Below are 23,258 nucleotides of genomic sequence, written 5' to 3' on the forward strand. Positions count from 1 at the left end.
TGTTAAAGTACAACAGGGCTTTATGTTTATAGTCTTCATATACGTATTTGTGCCATTGTTCAGAATGTTCTGCATAGTTTATTTCCACAATGTGGAACACTATATATGAGAACTATCTAAAGATTAAAAAACCTGAATTTGAAATTTTCTACTATTCTTTCTAAGTCATGTCTTTGGAGAACAAACTAGAAAACATTCGGGCTAGGTCATGGTGGCTCCTGCTTGTAACTCTATACTTAAAGGTGGTACAGCATTTCCTGGCCATCCTGTGAAAGGGTGAGTCCCTTTTATCCCTAGCACCTGGGATGATGATGCTTGGAATGAACATGTACGGTGAATACACTGCTAAGGTTGATAAAGTGCTTGTTTGCTATGCATAAGAGGAGGCAGAAGGGCATCTGGCTACACGATGAGTTAGAAACTTACCTGGAAGGCCCGTCCCAATGTAACAAAACTTGAATTATTCCCTGTAGAAATTTCTCCTGTGGACTCTAAGGCGTTATCATTGCTCATAAGCATTAATTGCAACGTAAGGTTTTCTGGTCTGAAATTTCTGTTTTTCTCAAACATGCTGTGACCTGCAAGAGACAAATCTTTCATCGGTAAATATAAATGATATACATGTACACACACACACAGAGGCATTCTGTTCTCATTTTTAGACACACTCTTTCTACACGGCCTCAAACCTGCAGTCCTGCCTCGGGATCGTGGGCATGCTCCGCCATGCCCGGCCTACTCTGCGGGAGTGCACATTTTCAGAGGCTTCAGGGGCAAGCCTCCAATAAATAGTCACTACATTTTCACCTATTTAGGTGTTCTCTAATCTGGTGACTGTCTTGGGACTCACTCACACTTTTTAAACAGAACAAGACAAGGTTTCCTCAATGTCCTAGGCTGGTCTGGAACTGTCCTATGACACGGCTGTCCTTGAACTCACAGCAGTGCCACTGCAACAGCCCACTGAATGAGCACACCCAGTAAATGGTAGCAGGGTTCATGTTACATTTATATTTAAAAGTACATTTGACATTTTAGTAACTTGACTTGGTTCACCTATCTTTCTGGAGATAATCCATTTATTTCTTTTCCATGTTTCCATTTTTTTTTTTATTAGAAAATAAAATCTTTAACGTCTTACGGGCTGTAAAAAAAATGTGTAGTTTCAGCCAAGATTTGAGACGCAGAGGCAGGCAGATCTCTGAGTTCAAGGCCAGTCTGGACAGCCAGAGGTACAAAGAAAAACCCCATCTTGAAAAACAGCCCCCCCCGCGCCCCCCAAAGCCATACGTAATCTATGTACATTAGATCTATATTTTCACATTTCTGTTTCAAAATGTTATTTGATGAAAAAATTTTACATTATAGAGCAATTTGAAATTTTAATCCCAACAAGATTTGACAGTATGTATAATAAACATAAGCATACTTAAAAGGGCATGAAAATACAAACCATAATCACCCAAAGGCTTGAAAACTTCATGCTGTGCCCACTCTGCTGTCTTCTAGGACAGTACAACAAATATTACACTAGTCTAAGGGCCAAGTAGCAGAAACAAACCAAGCGGTGGTAGAGCTGGATAAGAGGGCGCCAGTGAATACCTTAAGAGAGGCAGTTAGCACATGACAGTGTTTCCTCAACTGTGTGTGCCTGGGTTCCAGGGTCTTGGTTGGTCTGATGTGTTTAGTTACTGGCCCTCTAGATCTGTTTACACCTATCCTTGTGTAAACCTGCATAAGACATACCTGATTGATTGATTGATTGATTGATTGATTGATTGATTAAATGGCCTATACCTGGGCAGAGCAGAATGGGGTGGGCACGGCTAAGGTTCAAAGGCGGGGGGAGGACAGGAGAATCACTAGAGACAGACAGACAGGAAGAGAGGCGGAAGGAGGACGCCACAATGGGAGAAGAAAACCACATTGGTCAAGAGGAAGGACTCTAAAAATGGTGTGAAAAGGCGCAGATAAAAATACAATCAAGTATCTTGGGATTACGGAAAGTAGACCAGACGCGGGGGATTGAGGTGGGTGGCACTGGTGGAGTATCTGCCTGGCCCAAGGTGTGTGTGTGTGTGTGTGTGTGTGTGTGTGTGTGTGTGTGTGTGTGTATTATAAAATCCATCAGTTGTCTGTGATAAATAATTAAATAATGCCGCCGTGATAACCTTAGGGCTGATAACATATAGCTCAATACTCCCCTCTTAATTACAAGATCCCTGTGTGTCCTGCTTGCAGATGCCTGTGGCAGGTCACTGGCGACACCTCACTACTGGTCCACAGCACCACAGCTGAGACATCTAGAAGAGCACAGGCGTGTAGGACAGAAACAACAGAGTTTTTGCTATGACATTAATTAACACACATACTTTCCATTACACAGCATTTTTAATGATGACACTTTCCAAAGGAAAGCTAAGTCTAAAAGTGTAGAATGTGGAGCTGAGAGGAGCCGAGACCCAGCAGCTGGAGCAGGATGGCCAAGCTTGCAGTTGGACCCGGGCAGTGACCCTGCAAACAGGTGGCTGTCGTCAGACAGAATCTCTTCCCAGAGACTAAGGCAGAGAAAGACAGATCCCATGTCTGAATATGCTCTTGCAAGAGGACCCCTCCTACAGGCCTCACTAGGTCTAGTCCCCCACACAACGCTAAACAGGAGCACAAGTACTGAGGCCTGGTTTTCCGTCTGGCAATGGGAAGGTCATGGGCCCTATTTGCTCTGGCTAAGTCTGACGTCTGGACACATTTTGGTAACCACACGACATAGCACTTTATCCCAAGATCAAGGCTAGAGAGGATTTTTGAGTGGCAGCTCAGCAGAATGCTGGAGAGAGCCAATATTGTTGCTATCAAAATGAAAGCTTTCAAGTATTGAGAATGTGGGGATGTTTCAGCCAAGGCCTCCAAGCACTCTGTGGATTACCCAGCCTGGAGCATAAAACACCATCCTTCTCACAGAGTACAGTACACACATTGCCTCTTGGACACAGGTAGCATTGTAAAGTTTTAGCTCAAACTCTCAACTGTCCAATGCCAAAACATTGGGCTTGGTAGCACATTCCTTACTCCCAGACTGGTTTCAAGAGCTCTAGGCTAGCTAGGACTCCACAGCGAGACACTGTCTTAAGCAACAACCAGAAGAGAAAAGGAAACACTGGGACTCTGGCCATGGTGTACTCCAGTGGCAGGACACGTGCATGTGCTAAGCTGGGCGCAAAGCCACAGGACCACCAGACATGCAGAGGCCTGCTGCCCATCACTCACTGGCTGAGGCAAAGGGTTACAATCAGATGGTGGCTCTGGTAAGAGACCGGCCACTCTTCCAGAAAGCCCCGGGTTGATTCCCAGCACCAACATGTGGCGCACAACTGCCTATAACTCTAGTTCCAGGGAATCCAGAGCTTGCTTCTGTGGTCTGTAGGCACTGGGCACACATGCAGGGCACAGACACACATGGAGCAAAACATTAACAGCCACAGAACTGAAGAGAAATGTCCACGACCAGTCCAAACTACCCAGTGAGTTACACAGTAAGTAAGACTAACCCCACCAGCACTGGGACCAGTACCCATGTCAGCACAATCCGGATTCAGAATTGCAAGAGGAAGCTCGCTTCTGCGCAGGCTCCAGTTAACCTACCGCAGCAGCGCGTGCCCAGCAGTCCTGGTGTGGCAGCTCTTCTGTGTTAGACCAGCAACTTCATGTTGCCTTCACAACCTAGGAACAGAAAAAAATCGGATTTTAGCCCTTTAAAAATCAGACATTGTAACTGATCTCTTAAAAGTTCCCAAGTTATCAAGACTCCAGTAAGATACCATCTTGTGCCTACTTTTATTTTTATTCAGAGGGTAATTTCTCTGATCCAACATTATTCCCAGTTTCCTCATTGAGCAATGACTCAATGAAGATTCAGATTAATTTCCTACCATGGCACTTAACACTATAAGCCCTAAATTCTAGAAGATCTTCAAATCTGTTGGCAAATGAAAATTTACATTTGTGTGTGTAAGCATGTTACAACATAGGTGAATGTGAAAACATTCCCTCCTTCCACATGTCAATTAGAGAGCAAACTGGGGCCAGGTGCAGCAACAGGTGCGCCACCTTGACGGTCCATTTAAAAAAAAAAAAAAAAAAGGCTTTCCTGGGCTCACAACTCTGCCTGTGGGGATTACAGGCATGCACCACTACGATCCAGGGGGTAAAAGCCTTTTAAACCAAATCTTTATCATCACAGTTTTCTTTCACAGATGATTGGTCCCTTAACACAACTTTAAAATGCAGTTATAGAGGCTGAAGAGATGGCTCAGAAGAGTGCCAGAAGATGAGCTCCAATCCCAGGAGATCAATGTCTTCAGGCCTCTAGGTATACGTGTGCCTGAACAGTACAATCAGGCAAAAGACCCAACCACGTTTTAAAAATTAAAACCCATAATTTCTTCTACACAAAACTGTCTACTTGTATCTGTCTGGCTCCATCAAGAGTTCTCCATCTTGGAATATGCTGGGTAATGTTCCACAGAGAACATGAACGTGACTTTACAATGAGAGACTGGTGTACAGTTTATCTGGTCCTTGCAAAATGTGTTGTTCTAACATAATGGAAATGTTAATAAAGTAGGACACAACAGTAATGTGATAATTGCCACTATCAGATTTAGATTCAGTTTTCCTCTTTTTTTGGGGTGTGGGTGGTTTTGGGGCAGGATTTCTCTATGTAGTTCTGGCTGTCCTGCAACTCCCTCAGAGATCTGCCTGCATCTGCCTCCCGAGTGCTGGGACTAAAGTATGAATTACTACCTCCTGGCAGGTTCAGGTTTTCATATCTGTTAGGAATACATCACCAGAAAACGCTGGGATTCTTACCTATACTAGTAGTGTCTTAAAGGTTTTAAACCTGATATACTGCCCCAAATTCAACTCTGGATGAAATATTCTTGCAGAAAAAGGCTTACAAATTTCTGCAATTACTCACTGGGGATTCACCGGCCTGTACCTTTAATGATTTATAGAAACCATGGTTTTGTTGTAAAACCTTGTATTTTTTGTAAAGTGTGCTATAAATCAAACAAAACGATTGTATTGCCAAAGTGTGGGGAGGGAGGATCTCTGAGCCCACCAAAGATTAAACAAGGGCATTTTCATATACTAAGATACACAGTCCCATGCATACTCCTATGATTGAAAGACTATTACAGACACGTTATTCCTAAGAAAAGAGCCACTCTCTATCAATGAACCCATTCTCTGGGCCTCTAAGGGGTTCTAGAAAGTGAAACAGCCCTTTCCCACCACGTGTCACATGTAACACATTACATAATACACTAAATGGGACAATAACTCAGGAAGGCTGATACACCCCAATGCTGTGGAGGCTGTTATTAAATCACATGTGAACAGTAAAAACTCTTTAAGGCAAACACTGAAAAATCCTTGCTAGAAAGTAATCTAAATAAAAGGTGACATTTCCTGAGTCTGTAGGTTTTTAGCCAGTACAAATAACTTTCCCAGAGGCAGAGGCAGGCAGATCGCTTTGAGTTGGATGCCAGCCTGGTCTTCAAAGAGAGTACAGGACTGCCAAGGCTATACAGAGAAGCCCCGTCTCTAAAAACCAAAAAAAAGAAAAACTTTCCACCAGAAATTGTTCCCTACTCACAACAGTGATCCTTTCCCAAGAAATTCACGTTTTGAGGGGACTTACTGGCAAATACGACCATAAGAATCTGCAGAGAGCAGTACTCACAACCAACTATGGTCCTCTGCATTTGTGACAGACACAGTACAGACAGCCAGAGCAGGAAGAACGGGCTAGGGTCTTTTCTAGGGGAAAACTGATCTTTTCCTTTAATATCTTTTTAAAGATTTATTTATTATATATACAGTGTTCTGCCTTGACACGATCTCATTTACAGATGCTCATGAGCCACCATGTGGTTGCTGGGAACTGAACACTGGCCCTCTGGAACAGCAGTGTCTTAACCATTGAGCCATCTCTCCCAGCACCTCATTTTTTTTCTATTAAAGCTTACAGGGTAATATTTGATGGAGTTATCAAAGAAATGTTAGGGTTTTAAATACATAACATTTAATAATTTACAACCTGATTTCATCAAATACGATTTTTTTCCCAAGATATTGGATTTTATGTATCCCAGGTTAGCTTTGCACTGTATTACTGAATTCTGACCTTCCTACCTCTACCTCCCAAGTACTGGAGTGGATAAGTAACTTGGAAGAAAAAATGAGTTGGCCCAGTGCGCAGTCCTCAGATTTCAATACAGCAAATTCAAGCGAAATGTTAAAACCATGGGGCCCTAGCAGGTGCAGGGCAGCTGAAAGGAAAATGACAGCAAGGAGCCTGTAAAGACTCCTCAACCTAGGTGGCTGGAGAGATGGCTCAGAGGTTAAGAGCACTGCTTGCTCTTTCAGAGGTCCTGAGTTCAATTCCCAGCAACCACATGGTAGCTCACAACCATCTATAGTGAAATCTGGTGCCCTCTTCTAGCGTTCAGGTGTATATGCAGGCAGAACATTGTGTACATAATAAAAAACAAATCTAAAAAAAAAAAAAAAAAAAGACTCCTCAACCTTGTTTCCACCCTCAGATTTCTACTTTGTGCTTTGGTTACACAGCCCCACCTGGTCTAGAACTCAGTGTGTAGGCCAGGCCAGTGATGTATTTACGGCACCTTCCCTGCCCCGGCACTAACCCAGGGAGGTGTCAGACACCAGGTACAGGGGTGACCCTGGCCTCTCTCAGCCTTGGAGACTGTGGTCCTATTTCCTTCTCAACTAGCTCAGCATCGCACTGAATCTGTGATCCTCCTGTCTCAGCTTCCGGAGCAGCTAGGACGGTGGGGCTGGGCTGCAAATGCTCAGCTCTACTGGGTTTTCCCAAACAAAACCCAGCATCACGCGTGTAGTTTCATAAGCATGTCAAAGTGAAAAGGCAGTCCAAGAGAGGAAGCAGAGTGTAACCTAGTTAGGCTACACCGCAGTGACAGCTTTATTTAGTTTAGCTGCACTGTTTTCTTTAAAAGATCAGTTTTCAAGTCTAAATTATTGCCATCTCCCAAGGTCAGCCACTTATTTAATGACACGAGAGTGGTTAAGAGCACTCGCTGCTCCTCAGGCTCTGGGTTCAGTTCCCAGCACCCACATGGCTGTAGCTCCGGGGATGACACCTTCTTCTGGCAACAGGTATGTGTGGGTGCACGCACACATGTGCAGGGAAAATTCACATAACAAAAAAGTCTTTGGAGATACTTTTTCACTAAAAATATTAAATTGCAAAGTATCAAGTAATATTCAAGTTTTCCCTCACCACTTACTTAAAATAGCACCTTTGCGGATACCATGAACATCATGCTGTGAAGAAAAAAGCATTTTGCGTTGTTAAACTGCGAGCATTATACACGTCCAAGCGCAGCACTAGTGGAACCTGAACGTTATGTGGACAATTCGCTTCAGTGTGGTGATGGAACAGGTGCTACAGGGCTCCGGAGGCAGGTGCTCACCTGCAGCAGGGCTACCGGCACCTCGCTGGTCCACCCTCGAGGCACGATTTTGTAATGGGATGACGCAGCTGTGGCGGCCCGTCCATAATTATGGCGACCCAGCCATAATGTCACATGATGAGGTCTGAATGTATGAACACTTGAGTTACTTAGCCAGTTCACAGGACTGCAATCCCGGCTACCTGGGAGGCTGACAGGCCTGGGGACAGAGTGAGCCTCGAGGGCAGCCATCCTATTTGCTGGTAAGCAAGTCAAAACGTTGACACAACGTAAAGCATCTTAACAGAGTACACAGAAATCAGGCGTAATAAAAGCCTACACTTCACTCCATGCCATGATGCGGCCGTCTTCACTGCCTTTCCCAGCTCTGTGCAAAGAGCACCTCCCTTAACTCCACTGTGCTCCCTGCTTCCCATGTCAGTCACAACCACCCCAAAACACATGGTGTAAAGAAATTCCATTCTAACTCTTCTAATGGTCCCAACATCACCCTGAATGAACTGCCCGTTCACTAATTCAACAGAAGTGCATGCAGCACCAAGGTGAGGTCTCCATGTCCCAGGAAGTTATTTACCCTTAGCAGAGGGCCAAGAACCGTCTAGCAGGTAAGAATCTCTTAGTAAATCCAACAGGCAGGGAGCGAGAAGGGATGGGAAAGGGTCACAACCTGATGCCACAGACCGAAACAAGTGCTCTAGAAGAGGGCTGGGCTGCCAGGCCTCAAACACCACACCAGGCAGCTGCTAAGACCAGAGCCTGAGTCTTCTATCACCCTGAAATGTTTCCTTCCTCTTCTTGAAGTGACTAAGAAGCAAAGAGCTCTGGAAGATCTAACAGTTAGCAGTTACCTCATTTCTCACTAGCCAGTGTTTCCTGTCTTATAATTCTGCAAGGCTGAGACTGGAGAGATGGCTCAGAAGGTAAGAGTGCTGTCTGTTCTTCCAGAGGTCCTGAGTTCAATTCCCAGCACCCACAATAGTGGCTCAAAACCATCTATACTGGGATCTGGTGCCCTATTCGGGCATGCAGGTGTACACGCAGATATAACACTCATGTAAAATAAATATTTAAAAATTTTTCTGTAGGGCCTGCAACCCACTTCTCTGTAGAGGGGTGCAGGTCCGGCTCTTCAATCCCCTCTAGGCCATCTTGTTATTGTGTTACGTTTTGGGACAGACCCCCTGTGCAGCCCAGTTTGGCCTCAAGCTCACGATCACTCTGCCTCTGGCTCCCAAGTGCTAAGGCGTCCTTTCACCTTAATGCTGTATCCATTTTATCTCCAACCCACGCTCCGCCTCCATTTCTTGGGGCACTGCTACACTTCTTGCCCTCCTGCATTCCGTTCTGGCCTTCTCCAGAAGTAAGGACCTCTCTAAAGCACAAACTGCCCACCGAGCCTAGAAAACCACCATACGTATTACATGTGATTTCACTGACTTTCAGCAGGGGTAGTTGGGGTCTTATTTGGAATCCTACAGCCCACAAACAGTGATTTGGCTTATCAAGTTAATTACCTGGGAGCAAATCAGAAACATCAAAAATAGCTTTTGAGGCAAATGACAGAGAGCTTTGGAAATGCCTCCACAAGCTTTTAAATTCTACCCTAAAATATTTACCAATATGTGTAGTCATCTTAGGTACTACACTGGCTGGGACTATCGGGATTAAAGAACAAAAGTTCCAGTCAGGGTGGACAGCGTAAAAACGGGTTTATGAGCCAAGTAACCAAGTAACTCAAACCTATTCCCACAGCACATGCCCAGATCTGGGAGAATGGAAAGTAGTAACTGCCTGAAAGATCTTGTGAATATAGAAAATAGCCTATCATGAGGTCTAAAAGAAACAGCTTAAAATACTGAAGAGAATTAATTTTGAAGTGTGCACATGTGTATGTAATGAAACTTACAGTATATACAGAAAATCAGCGATGACTACCTCTGGACAGCGTGGCTGGGGGCCAGGAGACAACACAGGAATTAGCTGTTACATGGCATAATATACCTAACTTATGAAGTTAGTCTACCTCCTGTTTTCAATGTCCTCATGCTGCTGGCAACTGACCCATCACAGATAAAACCACACATTATAAATACCCTGTTCTGAAGCACAACTGTTTTAGGGGACGCCACTGGTTTCGGAAGGTCTTCCATGTGTCCCAGTAAGAGACACAGCTGGAGCCACCAGGCCACACTTTACGTGCATGTATAGATAAGAGACAAACATTTTGCTGATGACTTGTCTCATCTTTTCTGCTCCCCCCCCCCCCACTTTGGTTTTCTCAGCCAGGGTTTCCTGGCTGCCTTGGAACTAGCTCTGTAGACCATGCTGACCTCAAACTCAACTGAGATATCACCTGCCTCTGCCTCCCCAGTTCTGGGATTAAAGGCTTATGATACCACAGCCTGGCCTGCCTCGCCTTTTCATTATCAAGTTACCTTTTAAATTCTTGATGTTTAGCTATGTATATGTAAAGAGGTGAGAAAGCAGTTCCCACAGGGGACAAGAGAGGTGCTGGATGGCCAGGAGCTGGTGTCCTCTGCAAAAGCAGCCAGTGCTCTTACCCACAAAGCCATCCCTCCGGCCTGTTTACTGATGACAATTAGCCAAGATTTTCCCCAAAGCATCAGAATTTTTATGTGGTGCAAACTTTTAAAGGTCACAAATGCTTTTGATCCTGACATTGATCCTCTATTTTTTGTTTTGTTTTTCGAGAAAAGCTTTCTCTCTGTCACCTTGGCGGTCCTGGACTCACTTTGTAGAACAGGATGGCCTCAAACTCATCTTGCCTCTGCCTACCTGAACTCATCTTGCCTCTGCCTACCTGAGTTCTGGGATTAATGGCCTGTGCCACCACACCCAGCTCATTAAATTCTATCTTGATTTAATAAGCCAAACATCCCTGCCCGTTCACACAGACCTCCAACAATTAACCCAAGTCCTAATAACTCAGTGATAAACAGTCCACAGGTCTCGTGTGTTGCTTGGGCTCCCACCCAGGTCCTTATGTGGATTCCCACATGCTCTACCATCGAGCTATACCCCGAGCCAACTGAGAGTTCTTGATTACTCTCAAACCTACACCTCCTTAACGTCTGTCTGTAGAGTGAGGCATTTCAAATGAAAAATTTCCCCACACTACTGGTTATCTAAAAATCAAATCCAACATTTTTTACATCCAAGTGGCTGGTATGTAACACGGCATGTGTGTAGATATCAGAGTTGAGTTTTTTAAAATGGTGTCACTAATTGGGCCAGACTGGCTTTGAACTCTTGTCCTACTCTCCAAGTAGCTGGGACCAGAGGCACCAATCACTGCGCAAGACTACCTTGCCAGATGCCCCCTAACGGCTCCTAACAGCAGAGGAACATCTATCTAGTTTCCTAGTCTGTAGGGATTCCTACAGCTTCCCAGATTCCAACATATCCTCCAAGGAGCTACCTGGTCCTATAGGCCAATCAAAGCGGACATAACTGACTGGAAAATGACCCTTGGCATTTGTACCCACCCAAGCCCCTGGACAGCCGCATTCTCAACTGTTACTTTGTAGTCAACTCTTTGAGATTTCCTTTCTCCACAGATAGGAGACAAGTCTCGAGCTGTTAACCTTCAAGCTCTTGTGACCCTTTGCTGACCTCTTGTGCACCCCTTGTGGTCAGTGTTCTACAGTCCTCTGTCAGGGATCTAGAGTTTCTGGCAGCATCTACCATCTCTCACACAGGATATCTTGGTCTTCAGAACAAACACTTGCTCAATGGAGCTTTTCTTCCACTTCCCCACCCACTACTCAACCAGACACTCTGTGACTGCTCCTAGCGGCTCTTTTTTTTTGACACAGGTTTTTGCCACATTAACATAGGGACTCATTCTCCATCAGCCAGCTGCACCTGGCACTTAGGTGCAAACCATTCCACCCAGTTTCTGTCTTCATGCCCAAGCAGAAACAATCCATATGGTTCACAAATATCACAGTCACATCTTAGAACTCACTTAATCCTAATTTTTAAAAAATCATTTATTGACCAAATACTGTATTATCTTTATTGCTTCATCTGGGTGGCATGATAGCCATAAAACATTTGTAATTAACATTTTACTATACATACCAAACATCCCTTGGAACAATGCCTAGAAGCAGAATGTATTTATTGTGCGATTTTTGGTGGAAAGGAATTCAGGGATGCTTGTTTATGGACTGTGGGTGGGTTTGGGATAGGGCCTCACCTGCTGGCACAGGCCGTATCTAGAAAAGTGATTCATATAGCCTTTACATATAAAGGGAGGGTGCTCAGGACTGTAGCACACCTGCTTCGACTGTGAGACCTCACACGGGGAGGGAGGGCGTTCTACTTGTGGCATCACGGCAATGCCCTAAATGTTCAGACTGGAACCTTTTGGATTTCAGACTTTGAGAACATGGTCTAACCTCTTATTCACATCCATGTGCCTTGGAGTCCCAACTACTGGGACCATGCTTGACTCATGAAGGAACCGGAACTCATTATATTTACTCCTATGCCTACAGCAGTCAGTTGATTTTGTGTTTGTGACTTTGAACTACTTCTGAAGGACAGGCAAAAAAATAAAGAATTAACAATCCCAGTCAAATGGTCTAATTAACATTAATGCCACTGAGAGTCCTTCTATCCCAGAGGGGCAATCCTTGCAGCTGTTGTAGATGAACTTGGCTCAGACAGAGCAGAGGTCGGCCTGCCAAGGGAGAGCCTAGTGAGGCAGGAACCAGAGGTAGGGTAACAAAAAGAACCTGGAACACTGGGAAAATAGTGAAGACACTAAATTATATAGAAAAATCTACAAACGTTCCGAATAATACTCCAAAAAGCTAAGAAACAGTCTTTAAAAACCTGTTTCCTTTTCACTTTGTTATACAAGGATAGAGTATTTAACTGGTATTTTACTAAATGTAATACACAAATAATATAACTTGAAAAGTTCCAAGATCCTTTCCAAACACCGTGAGGCACAGCAACCACCTGAGGTGGAAAGGAACAAACCTGCTGTGGACTCTGCAGCGCGCACATGCTAACTTCACCTTAAAGGTGGAACACAGGCAGAGGGGACCTGGTATATTTTACAAATGAAGACAAAACAAGTAATGCACACTCCATTAAAAAAAAAAAAAAACACACAATCATATACACTAATTAACATCTCCTTAAAATGTTTAAGATCATTGGAAAAGCTCATTTTTAGCAACTTTAAAAATCTGTGCAATTGCCCAATCAACAAGCTTTAACCCAGGGGACATACAGGCACAGCTTAGCAGGACATGTGCCTAATATATAAGGCTGGGACTCAATCCCCACCACCACCACTGTGTAAATCCTAACCTTTCAAAGAAAGCAAGCACGTGAAAACACCAAGGAAACCTGGTGACCTTTAGGAATGCTCCAAAATATTGTTGGTTGGTTTTTCCAAGACAGGGTCTATGTAGGCTTGGCTGTCCTGGAATTCAGAGATCTGCCTGGCTTCCTTGGGATTAAAGGCCTACCACTGCCTGGCTTCTCCAAAGAATTTTAATAACACACACACAATTTGCATGTTGTGCAAGAAGCACCAAATTATGAACTACACACTTTTACACTGAGATTTGTTAAGGTTTGGCCCCCTTCCAGGGGAATTCACGCTGCTCAGGTGAGCTGCAGCCCTCAGCTGTCAACTTTGATGTTTTTAATATCCCAATTTACTCATCCAAACCTGCCTCAGGACATCCTGACTAAAATCATCACTGCAATTATCATAATTACCATAATTATGTAATTAGATATCTACATGCAGTTACGTAGAGAACGTTCACCTACAGGGCGCAAATGCAGACAGCTGCTAGATCGACCCTTCAGATTTGACAAGTTCCTACAAGCCAAGCCTTTCCACTTTTCATGTCAATCTTCTCTTCAATGTAGACAAAATAAAAGGAAACAAACAGATAACCTTAGAAAACCTGCTCAGCTTAGTTTTACGTTAACTCAATGAAGCGGATACTGTTGGTGGACCTGGGAAACTTGTAGATCCTTAAGTCTTCATGAGTGGGAATCCAATTCCAAACACCATTGCATTTTGTGGAGCTGACATACAGAACATGCACTGCAATTTTAGTTTTTGTTTTTTCTCCATAGTGCCAGCCTGGTCATTCATTCTCCAGCCTCAGAGGAGGGTCCTTGGTACTCATCCATTCAGCTTCCCTTTGTCCGCAAGCTTACTCTTTTGGAGCGACCTAAGGAAAACTGTGTAACTCTCATTCTTGACTGGCTATTCTTGACACTCTAGTACAACGATGAAATGTGTTAACAATCTTTTTTGATGGGCTTTCTTTCCGTATTTCTCTTGCCACCTAGCAGATCTCAGAAATCCTTTGTATTTTCTTTACTGTTACAGGTACAGGCTGAGACAAAAATGTCAGGATTTATTGAATGTGTAAACATTTATTGAATGAGTACACTATCTGATATTCTCAACATACTTTTATTGGGAATGAAATATCCACTTTTCACTACATAGTTTAGTCAACTTGTTCTTTATGAATTGAGATTCATACCTCAACTTTCTGAGAGAAAGAATTACAGATGTGTATTTTGACACTTGTCATAGGAAACTCACTTTTAGATTCAAGTAAAATTTTTTTTCTCCAGAAATTTCCCTCAGAAATAAAAGTCATCACTTGGAATCCTGTGAACACCCTCAGACACCAGAACACACCAATGTTCAGGTCCCTGATAAAAATGGGACAGCGGGATTCTGCATAAAACCTACACCGCATGCTCCTAACAATTTTAAATCCAAGTTACTTAAAATCTAATTAGATGCTACACAAACATAGGCTATAAGGCACTGCTTAGGGAGTAACATGAAAAACCCTGTGCATAGCTGGAATAATTTTAAGTATTTCCAACTGAAAGTTGACGGAATCCATGAATTTGGAACTTATAAAGGGCAAAGTGCACTAAATGCCAAATGCTGTGGGCAAATACTTTTGAGTACTGATAAAGATTAAATGAGACGCAGACACAAGAACTGAACATATATATATGCTTACAGAGTGTAGAAATGAAAGGGGGATGAAATCCCACTTGAGAAACCTACAAAGCTATCTGGGAGACAGAGGTTCCAAACAGTTCCATCAAACAGAGAATTTACTAAAATGAGAAGACTATGGGCAAGCCAAATAAAGCTCCCTAGTTTAAAACACAACTGCTTCCTCCCAAACGAGGAGCCACTACTTTGATAAAGAAAAGGGACCGGGTGTTACTCCTTTGAGAGGAGCGCTCCAGGCTGTGGAGTATGGCTGCTGTCACAGTCTCAGGAACTAATGACACCTTGACAATACTGTACAAAGCTATGTAGGCACACACCCGTTTTGCCTGCATGTATATGTGCCCCACATGCATGCAGTGTGCATGGAGGCCAGAAGAGTGTGCTGCATCTCCTGGAAACCAAAGATGGTTGTGAGCGGCCATGTGGATGGTGCGGCAATCAAACCCATGCTCGGAACTGTTGAGCCATCTGTTGATGGGGGCCATCTTGCAGCCCCTCAGGACACTGTTATCACACAAAGGCTTTTTTACAATTTTTTTTTTTTTAATCCCAGCAAACCACTGCTAAGCACCTGCTTGCAGGAAAGAAGCAAATGCTCTTCTAAGGCTATACTTTCACCACTTACCTTTCACAATAGAAGCTCTTGGAATACTCTGCATCTTCCTCTTTCCTGACAACTAAATTCACTTTGTACTATTCCCTTCAGGAACCCGGACAGTTCTTAGTGTGATTAAGTGCCCTAAAACCATGGGTGTGTCTGTGCATCCGAGGTCTCCGCTTCCTATAACATTCCCATGACGTTCTAAGTTTAGCTATCTAAAGCCAGATCATCTGTTTAAATGTGATCTTCCTAGTACCTTCTTGCCAAATTTCTCAAAAGAAGGTGTTTGTTTCCAGGTTTCACAGCCCTTTATTAGTACTATGTACACATAGGCACCTGCTCCTGGAAGAGAGGAGAACTTTCAGAAGGCAGTCTTCTCCTATCACGTGTGCTCTAGGACCAGCAGGCTTGCAGAGCAAGCACCTTTACTACGAATCACTTTCTGTGTCCTTTCTAACTGACATTAGTACCACTCTCCATATACTGCTAAGCTTCAAGTCCTAACTACAGAGACCTGAGTTTGCAGATTTGGTACATTCATTAGTAAAGAGCACATCTGTGCTTGAACTGGGGTCACTCAAACACTTAGTAAGAACATGCTAGCAAGCAAGTATAAATCACTATATCATAGATACAGTTCCTACTTTCTCAGGGCTGGTATTTTCTTTTCCTTCTTGTGATACTGGGGATTGGCTAGGTGAGCCTCAACTGTTAGGCAAATCCACCACCACCTGCTGGTTTTCTCAAAAACAGGATCTTGTTTATAAACTCCTGTCAGCCTCCAAGTAGCTGAAGATGACTTTGAATTTTGATCTACCGGATTCACTGGTATTGAGATGGGATAAAAATGATTAACATTATACATTTATTCCAGAAAAAATTGTATGACAAATCCTTTTTCAGAAACTAAACATATGCAGCTTTTATGGATATTATCAAGCAGGTTATAAATACAAATAGTAACAGTGAAAAGGATACAATGTGACTTATTTCCAGAGAACTGGATGTTTCAACTCCTCCCCTGAGCTATGGCAAACACCCACTACTTTGCTCAAAGAAACAGATTTTACACAAATTCAAATGTGCAATGATGAACATTTAAATAGCTTTTCTTGGGCTGGAGAGATGGCTCAGTGGTTAAGAGCACTATCTGTTCTTCCAAAGGTCCTGAGTTCAATTCCCAGCAACCATATGTTGGCTAACAACCATCTATAGAGTGATCTGGTGCCCTCTCACATGCAGGCAAAACACTATATAAAAAATATAAATAAAAAAAAAATTAAAAAAATAAAAAAAATAAACAGCTTTTCTTGTTTCACAGGGCAGGGACAGCAAGTCTTGCTCATGCTCAACAAACACTCAATTACACCCCAGCACTGAAAGTCAACCCTGGATTTGTCACAACGACTCTATGCAATGGATTTCTGGAACACAAATCATGAGGTAAAATTTGACAGTCACTGTGCTAGACAAGTCCTGTCCGGTCCATGAACATTTCAAGTTTCCAAAAGCAACAGATGAGATTATCTGAATGGTTTTGAGCCCAATATATCATCATCACCCCAACAAATAGCTAAAATAAGCTATGTTACATTTTATTGATATTGGCCTTTCTACATCTAATCAGAATCTCAATTTCCTTCAAAAAAAAACTTCTATAATTGAATATGAAAAATGAAGGTGTACAAACAGATTTAAATGCATTGTTTAGAACATGACTCAAAGATGGATATTAATTATATTAATTATAAAATTTTTTAAAAAGTCAGTTTCACAGACTCAGTAGGTGCAAATACTCCCTCAACAGCATACAAAATACCACTGAGGAGTGGAGCTCAAAAAGCTTCACCTCATGCAGTTACCTTTTCACAACTCACTCTAGCAGTGAGTTCTTTCAAGAACTTTATATTCTCTCCTATCTGGAAGAGGTAGCTGCCACTGCTTCTTCCCTTGCCAAGTCCTTGCATGGTATTTTCACTTCTCAGCTACAACGCACAGGCCCCTGGGAGGGCACTGGCCCACAGACCCCCTCAGGAGGAAGCAGCACACCCAGGCTGCAAGGCACAACACAGCAGCTGGAAGTCAGTTCTCAACTAAGAGTTTCAGCTATGGCTAAAGTGGTTAGCATTCACTTAATGGCAGGAGCTGTGACAGGCTGGCCTTCTCTTTCATTAGTCCAATCAATACTCAGAGCAGCTCCCGTTCTGAGAACCACAGTGTCCCGCACCTACCAACACTGCATTGAGAGCTCTCAAAGTACTATGGCTTAACCTACTTCACCTCTATTTTCCTTGTGGCACTACTAAATAAATTAAACACATTTTATTTCAAGGCAGAAATCAAGAATATCAATTCATGTCATTTTCTAGAATTATCTAATTTCCTCTGGTTTTTAGAAAACTTCAATGGCTCCAAATAAATCTTGACATATGACCACACAAAATTAAGTAACAATGTCAATTTCCCAGCTGACTACTATACATAAACCCAAATACAAGGAACAGATGAACTATAATCTAAAGCTTCAATGTCTTAACAGTAAGCAGATGCTGTAAGTACACGTGGTGGGGAGGAGAACCATGTTTGGAATCAGAAGATTTCAGTCATCTTCAGGATGGCAAACACTGATGGCATTTGCTTTTTAAAATGTTGTCTTCAGGAACAATGATACACCTCTCAGAACACAAGAGCCACAGCTGCTCCCAGAATACCTCCCCATTTCACTCAACTCTTGTGTCTAAAAGGAAAGAACTGACTTTTGGAGAAATCCAACTCATCTTAGTGTCAAAGGACTGCAGCATTTCTTGAATAAAGATAATTACCAACAGATAATTCACAGTTTAATGTGTCAAGGAATTTAGTGCCTGTAATTGGTTAGATTCAGAAAAGGACTTTCTTCTCATGACTCTTTATGAAAATAGCTCATTTGGAAACACGTTCATTTGTTAGCCATCTTCATGCAGGCAAGGCTAAGCGTCCTGAGATTCAAGGAGCAGCACATTTGATTCTTGGACAGTAAGACAGGGGAAAGTTCCCATTTGGCATTATGTTAGAAAGCTAGAGACAAGTGCTGGGCAGTAGTAGCCCACACCTCTAGCCCCAGCCTGGTCCACAGAGGTCGTTCCAGGACCGCCATGACTGCAAAAAGAAGCCCTGTATGGAAAAACCAAGCCAAACCAAACCAGTCCAATCCAATCCAACCAACCACCTAGAAAACCCAGGGCTGGAGAGATGGCTCAGTGCTTAGGAACACTGGCTGCTCCTTTACAGGACCTAGGTTCGGGGTCCCGAACATGGTAGTTTACTAACATCTGTAATTCCAGTTCCATGGAATCCAATGCCTCTTGAACACCACAGATATTAGACATACATGTGGTACAGATATAAACTCAGCCAAACACTCACATACATGATTTTTTTAAAAGGCTAGTAATAAAAGAGCCCAATATTTTAGTTAGGAGAAAAAAAAAACAAACCACAAAATATTTCAACAATTTAAACTTCCTGGAGAAAGTTTTAGAACACTGAAATATGCATGCAGAGGGCGATCTTTGGAAGACAAGGAAAGCATCTAGATTCCAACTGAAAACACATAGGTTGCCTCAGTACATACGGGCTTAAGTCAATCCGACAGTGCAATGCTCACAGCAAGTCTTAATTTTTTGTTTATTTATTTTAAAACAGGGTCACCATACCTGGCCAGCCTTAATTTTTGAAACAAACTATTGTCAACCTAACAACTTTGGGTCCTCATTACAAACCAATTAAAAAATTTTAATATACTACATAATTTTGAATTAAATTTAAACATAGAAATATTTACCTATTTTCCTCCTGAATGCTTTGATGGGTATTATTTTCTAACATGACTAATTAAAAATAAGGCTAGGAAACAAAGGTTGTTTGGAATACTTGGAACTATGATTACAAAGTCAATCCTTTACTAAGACAGTAAAGCACTCTCTTTCTAGGCATATAAACAGAGGATATAAACAGAGACAGAATAGTTTCCCAGTGTCTCTTCACCAGGAACTATGTCCAAACACAGCAATGTTAGGTTGTTTCATCACTAACAGAGATAGATGAGAATCAGCAAAGCGAAATTTTAATGAGATATTCAAAATATACTTAGATAGGCGTGCACGAGCACGTGTGTGTGGAGACAAAGAACTACTTTAGATACTATCCCCTCTCCTCAACCCCAAGACCAGATGACTACCAAGCTCAAGAAATACACTTGTTGCTACCTCCGTACAAAATATACTTTTCTACATCTCTTCATTTTCATGAAGGTTTGTGAACACACACACACAAAAGACGCTGAAAAAGTATACATGGTAATCTAGTACGAAGTAATTCAGAAGCACATAACCTTTTTAAAGATTTTATTTATTTTACATGAGTGTCCTATCTGCATGTACACCTGCATGCCAAAAGAGGGCAGCAGATCTCAGTGTAAATTGTTAGGAGCCCACCATGTGGTCCCTGGGAATTCAGGACTTCTGGAAGGGCAGACAGGGCTCTCATCACTCCAGCCCCCAGGAGCACGTTTACTTGGAGACAGTAGACACAGCAGTGCGTGTGCACTGGCAGCAGCTGAAATACTCAGGTGTGTATCAGACTGGCAAAGGACAACCTACAATATACTGGGGACATTAAGCTATAACCAAAATAATAATAATAATAATAATAATAATAATAATAATAATAATAATAATAATAATAATAATTTTTACACAGCCCCAAATGCCATTCTACCTCTTTTTAATGGTGCTAGGATCAAATTCAGGAACAGGTGCATGTACCATGTGTCCTGCCTGTCAGCCCTGTACCTGTTCTGGGACAGAATACGCACGTGGGCTCCCTAAACCACTGGCCTCAGTGTCACATGACAACCTGGTAGAAATGTACATTCTTTGTTTCTAGGGTTTTACTGAAAATCAAAAACTGAAGTGTAGACAGCAGAATCTGTGTTTAAGGAGTCACATAGGGGTTCTAAATTATTCTACTATTCTAGAGGGCTGAGAAATACTGGTTTAAAAGGATGGTAATTGCTGCTGTCCGATATAGGACCCAATTTTTCTGTTTTATCTATTTAAAAAGATGTTTAGGGGGCTACAATCAAGATGGAAAATGAATATAAAAAGATGTTTATTTTTAGGGACTGTTTTGTCTGTACACCGCCTCTGTAGCCTACTACCCACAGAGACCAGAACGCACTGGATCTCCTGGAACTGAAGTTACGGTTGCCTATGAACCATCAAGGTGGGTTCTCCATACCGGCAGCCAGGACTATTAGTGGCTCAGCCATCTTTCTAGCACCCCTGCACTTAGAAATCCTATTTGGTTAAGAAAACGTGCAGACAATTATTTCAGCAATCATTTTTATTCTGCTAAGTTGTTGGCCAAAAAATTATAATTTGTAAAATGGTCAAACCCAGATATATATAAAATTTACTAACCAGTTCAGGGAATTAGCAGGTTAAATAAATTCCAGGCAAATTATTATTACTGCTAACACCAAGAGGGTCAGAAACTATAATGATTACAAAATGATGAAATTCAATTTAATATTTCACATTCATAAACATACCAGTAACATTTAAGTCTAAAAAACTTGCAAAATAATTACCTAATAAATGAAACCACCCAGGAAAAATGAGCTCTAATTACTGACAAAATGCACACAGCACTGTTTTATAGATGTTTTTTAAGATTACATAACTTTCAAACCTCAATTATTTACAAAGGCATGAAGAAAATTAAGATGTAACACATAGTGAAATACAACAAAATTAATAGGTATAGACTTACACAGTTCTTTTAAAATTCAAAAAGATACAAAACCTTATTTTGCCTTATTTAGACTGAAGAACATAAACTACCTGGTAAGGACAAAAGCATGAAATATAATGAATGTGGCTTTTCAGGTTTTGACACTAATGCATTTATGTACTTTACATGATATACTCAATACACAATATACAAATAAATGTGGGAATTTGTCTTTCATAATGAGTCAGAAAAACCTTGAAAAAATTATCAATGCTAAAGTCAACACTATCAAAAACTGTTCATATTCGGCATTTAAGAAATACAAGAAAAGGCCCTATACATTTCCTTACTGACTAAATTTTAAATTATGGGAAAAATTAAAAAGAAATATATTAAGCATACCTACACTTAATTCTACCCAATTCTACTAATTCTAGTCTTAATTTTGGATCTGTAAATTAAGGCATTTATAGTCTACAAGACAGGATTAAGTGACACTGTAAATATTAAGCAGCCCTTAGTAGTTTTTTAATAAGAGGGACCTATTTGTTTTCTTATGTGTATGAGCATCCTGCCTGCGTGGATGTCAGTGTACCTGTACAGCAGGTGGCAGAGGCCAGAAAAGGACACTAGGTCCCCTGGAGCTGGAGTTAAAGGCAGTTATGAGCAGTCAGGGGCTGGGAGTCTGAGCCAAGTGCTCTGAGAATAGCCAGTGCTCTTAGACACTGAGCCATCTCCCCAGCCCCTAGAAAGACACGCAGCAAATGAACAACTCTGACTTAGCCATCTTTAATTAGCAATGCATCTCTCACATTCTTGCTGTGGGACACAGCAGCACCAAGCCATGCCCAGCCATACAACAACATATGTGAAGGGATCTGTTTTCAGTGTGTATTTATATGTGAATACTGGGTATACTGAAAATTTCAGTAAGTCAGACCTGGAATTAGTTTATTTCTGCTATTCCTAGGAAAACAAAATGTGAGAAAATACAGCATTAATCTAACCATGTAAATAAACATTTAACAATGAAGAGGAACTTCTAGACTATTTTTAAATCTAGGCAGTTTAACAGACACAACAGACACAAGTCAACAGTCCCTCAAGTTTTAAATGTCTTCAAAGTTTAAAGCTTTATTTATTTATTTATTCATTCATTCAAGGTTTCTTTTTGAAGCACAGTTTCTCTTTGCAGCCTTGGCTGTTGTGGAACTTGCTCTTGTAGACAAGGCTTGCCTCAAACTCATAGAGATCCGCCTGGCTCTAACTGCCTGGGACTAAAGGTTTGTGCCACCACTGCATGGCTAACACTTTAATCACTATTTAATAATCTGGAAACTACAACCACAACACAGAGACAATGCTTTTGATACTTGAAGTTGGCCCAAAAATGTTGGTTATTTTTTAGCAGCTATATGTAAATAGTTAGGCATATCTATACATTACTTCCCTCCACCAAACAAAAACAAAAAACCAACCTTGCCTATAAATATCTAGCTAGAAAGTAAACACAGGTAAACAGTAACTTTGTATGGAGGGGACAAACACCCACTGCCTCACTCTTCCAGAATTGTTTCCTTTCTCTCAGAACTCTAATGAGCAGCGCTGACCACAGACTGTGCATTTTCCTCATTCTAGCAATATAATCCAAACTAGTCTTCAACTTCAAATAGTCCTATCTCAGCCTCCTGAGGACCCTGTTTTTTTTATTTTATTTAAGGTTTTATGTTCTGGTTTTCTCTTGGTGGTTGGCGTGGTGGTGTTTACATTTTATATATCCACATGTGTGGTGTATGCAGTCAGAAAAACCTGTCAGATGCTTTCCTCCTTCACCATGTGCACTCTAGTAATTGATGTCAAGCCATGACGCTTGTAGCAAGTGCCTTTATGCAATGAGCCATCCTGACAGCCTAAGAGTCTGTTTCAATATCTTTGAGGCCCTAACATTTAACTACCACTTGATTTTTCAGGAAGCTTCTCCCATTTACCCTAAAGGGCATGTCCCACACATTTTGTATTGTTGTAAGAGTTTCATGTATCCCAAACTATCCTTGTATAACCTGTTGTGTAGCTAAGGGTTGTTGGAATACAGTCCAAGAATGGAGTCATATGAGGAGAATTCTGAGTGCTGGTGAGAAATTTCCAAGGGAAAAAAAAAAAAAAGTCCTGTGACCTCATTTTCTTCAAAAACACAAAATTCTCCTTGGAATGTGTTTTTGTTCCCCTCCTAGGTGCAGCAGACAGGAATGAGTTTACTTTAGATTACTCATCACAAGCGGTTGTTTATATGCTTTTATGGAAAAACAGGTTT

General features: G+C 41.8%; 1 protein-coding gene across 2 annotated transcripts in view; it reads right to left on the minus strand.

Annotated features, from left to right (window-relative positions):
* Positions 1-108: 108 nt before the first annotated feature.
* Pspc1 (paraspeckle component 1) overlaps positions 109-23,258 on the minus strand; it is an 85,562-nt gene continuing 62,412 nt past the window's right edge. The window contains exons 7-8 of one of the 2 annotated variants that reach the window (XR_008721197.1): positions 3,643-3,720; positions 109-578 (exon numbers count right to left, since the gene is read on the minus strand). Coding sequence is in view for 1 of the 2 variants with exons in the window: in XM_055616740.1 (XP_055472715.1) it covers positions 3,703-3,720 (18 nt within the window). In the remaining variant the exon portion in view is untranslated. Of the gene's footprint in view, positions 579-2,314; positions 3,721-23,258 lie in introns of those variants that run through there. The other variant, XM_055616740.1, reaches the window with a different exon arrangement.

This window comes from Psammomys obesus, unplaced genomic scaffold (genome assembly GCF_907164565.1).
Source record: "Psammomys obesus unplaced genomic scaffold, mPsaObe1.curated_primary_1811, whole genome shotgun sequence".
NCBI lineage: Eukaryota > Metazoa > Chordata > Mammalia > Rodentia > Muridae > Psammomys > Psammomys obesus.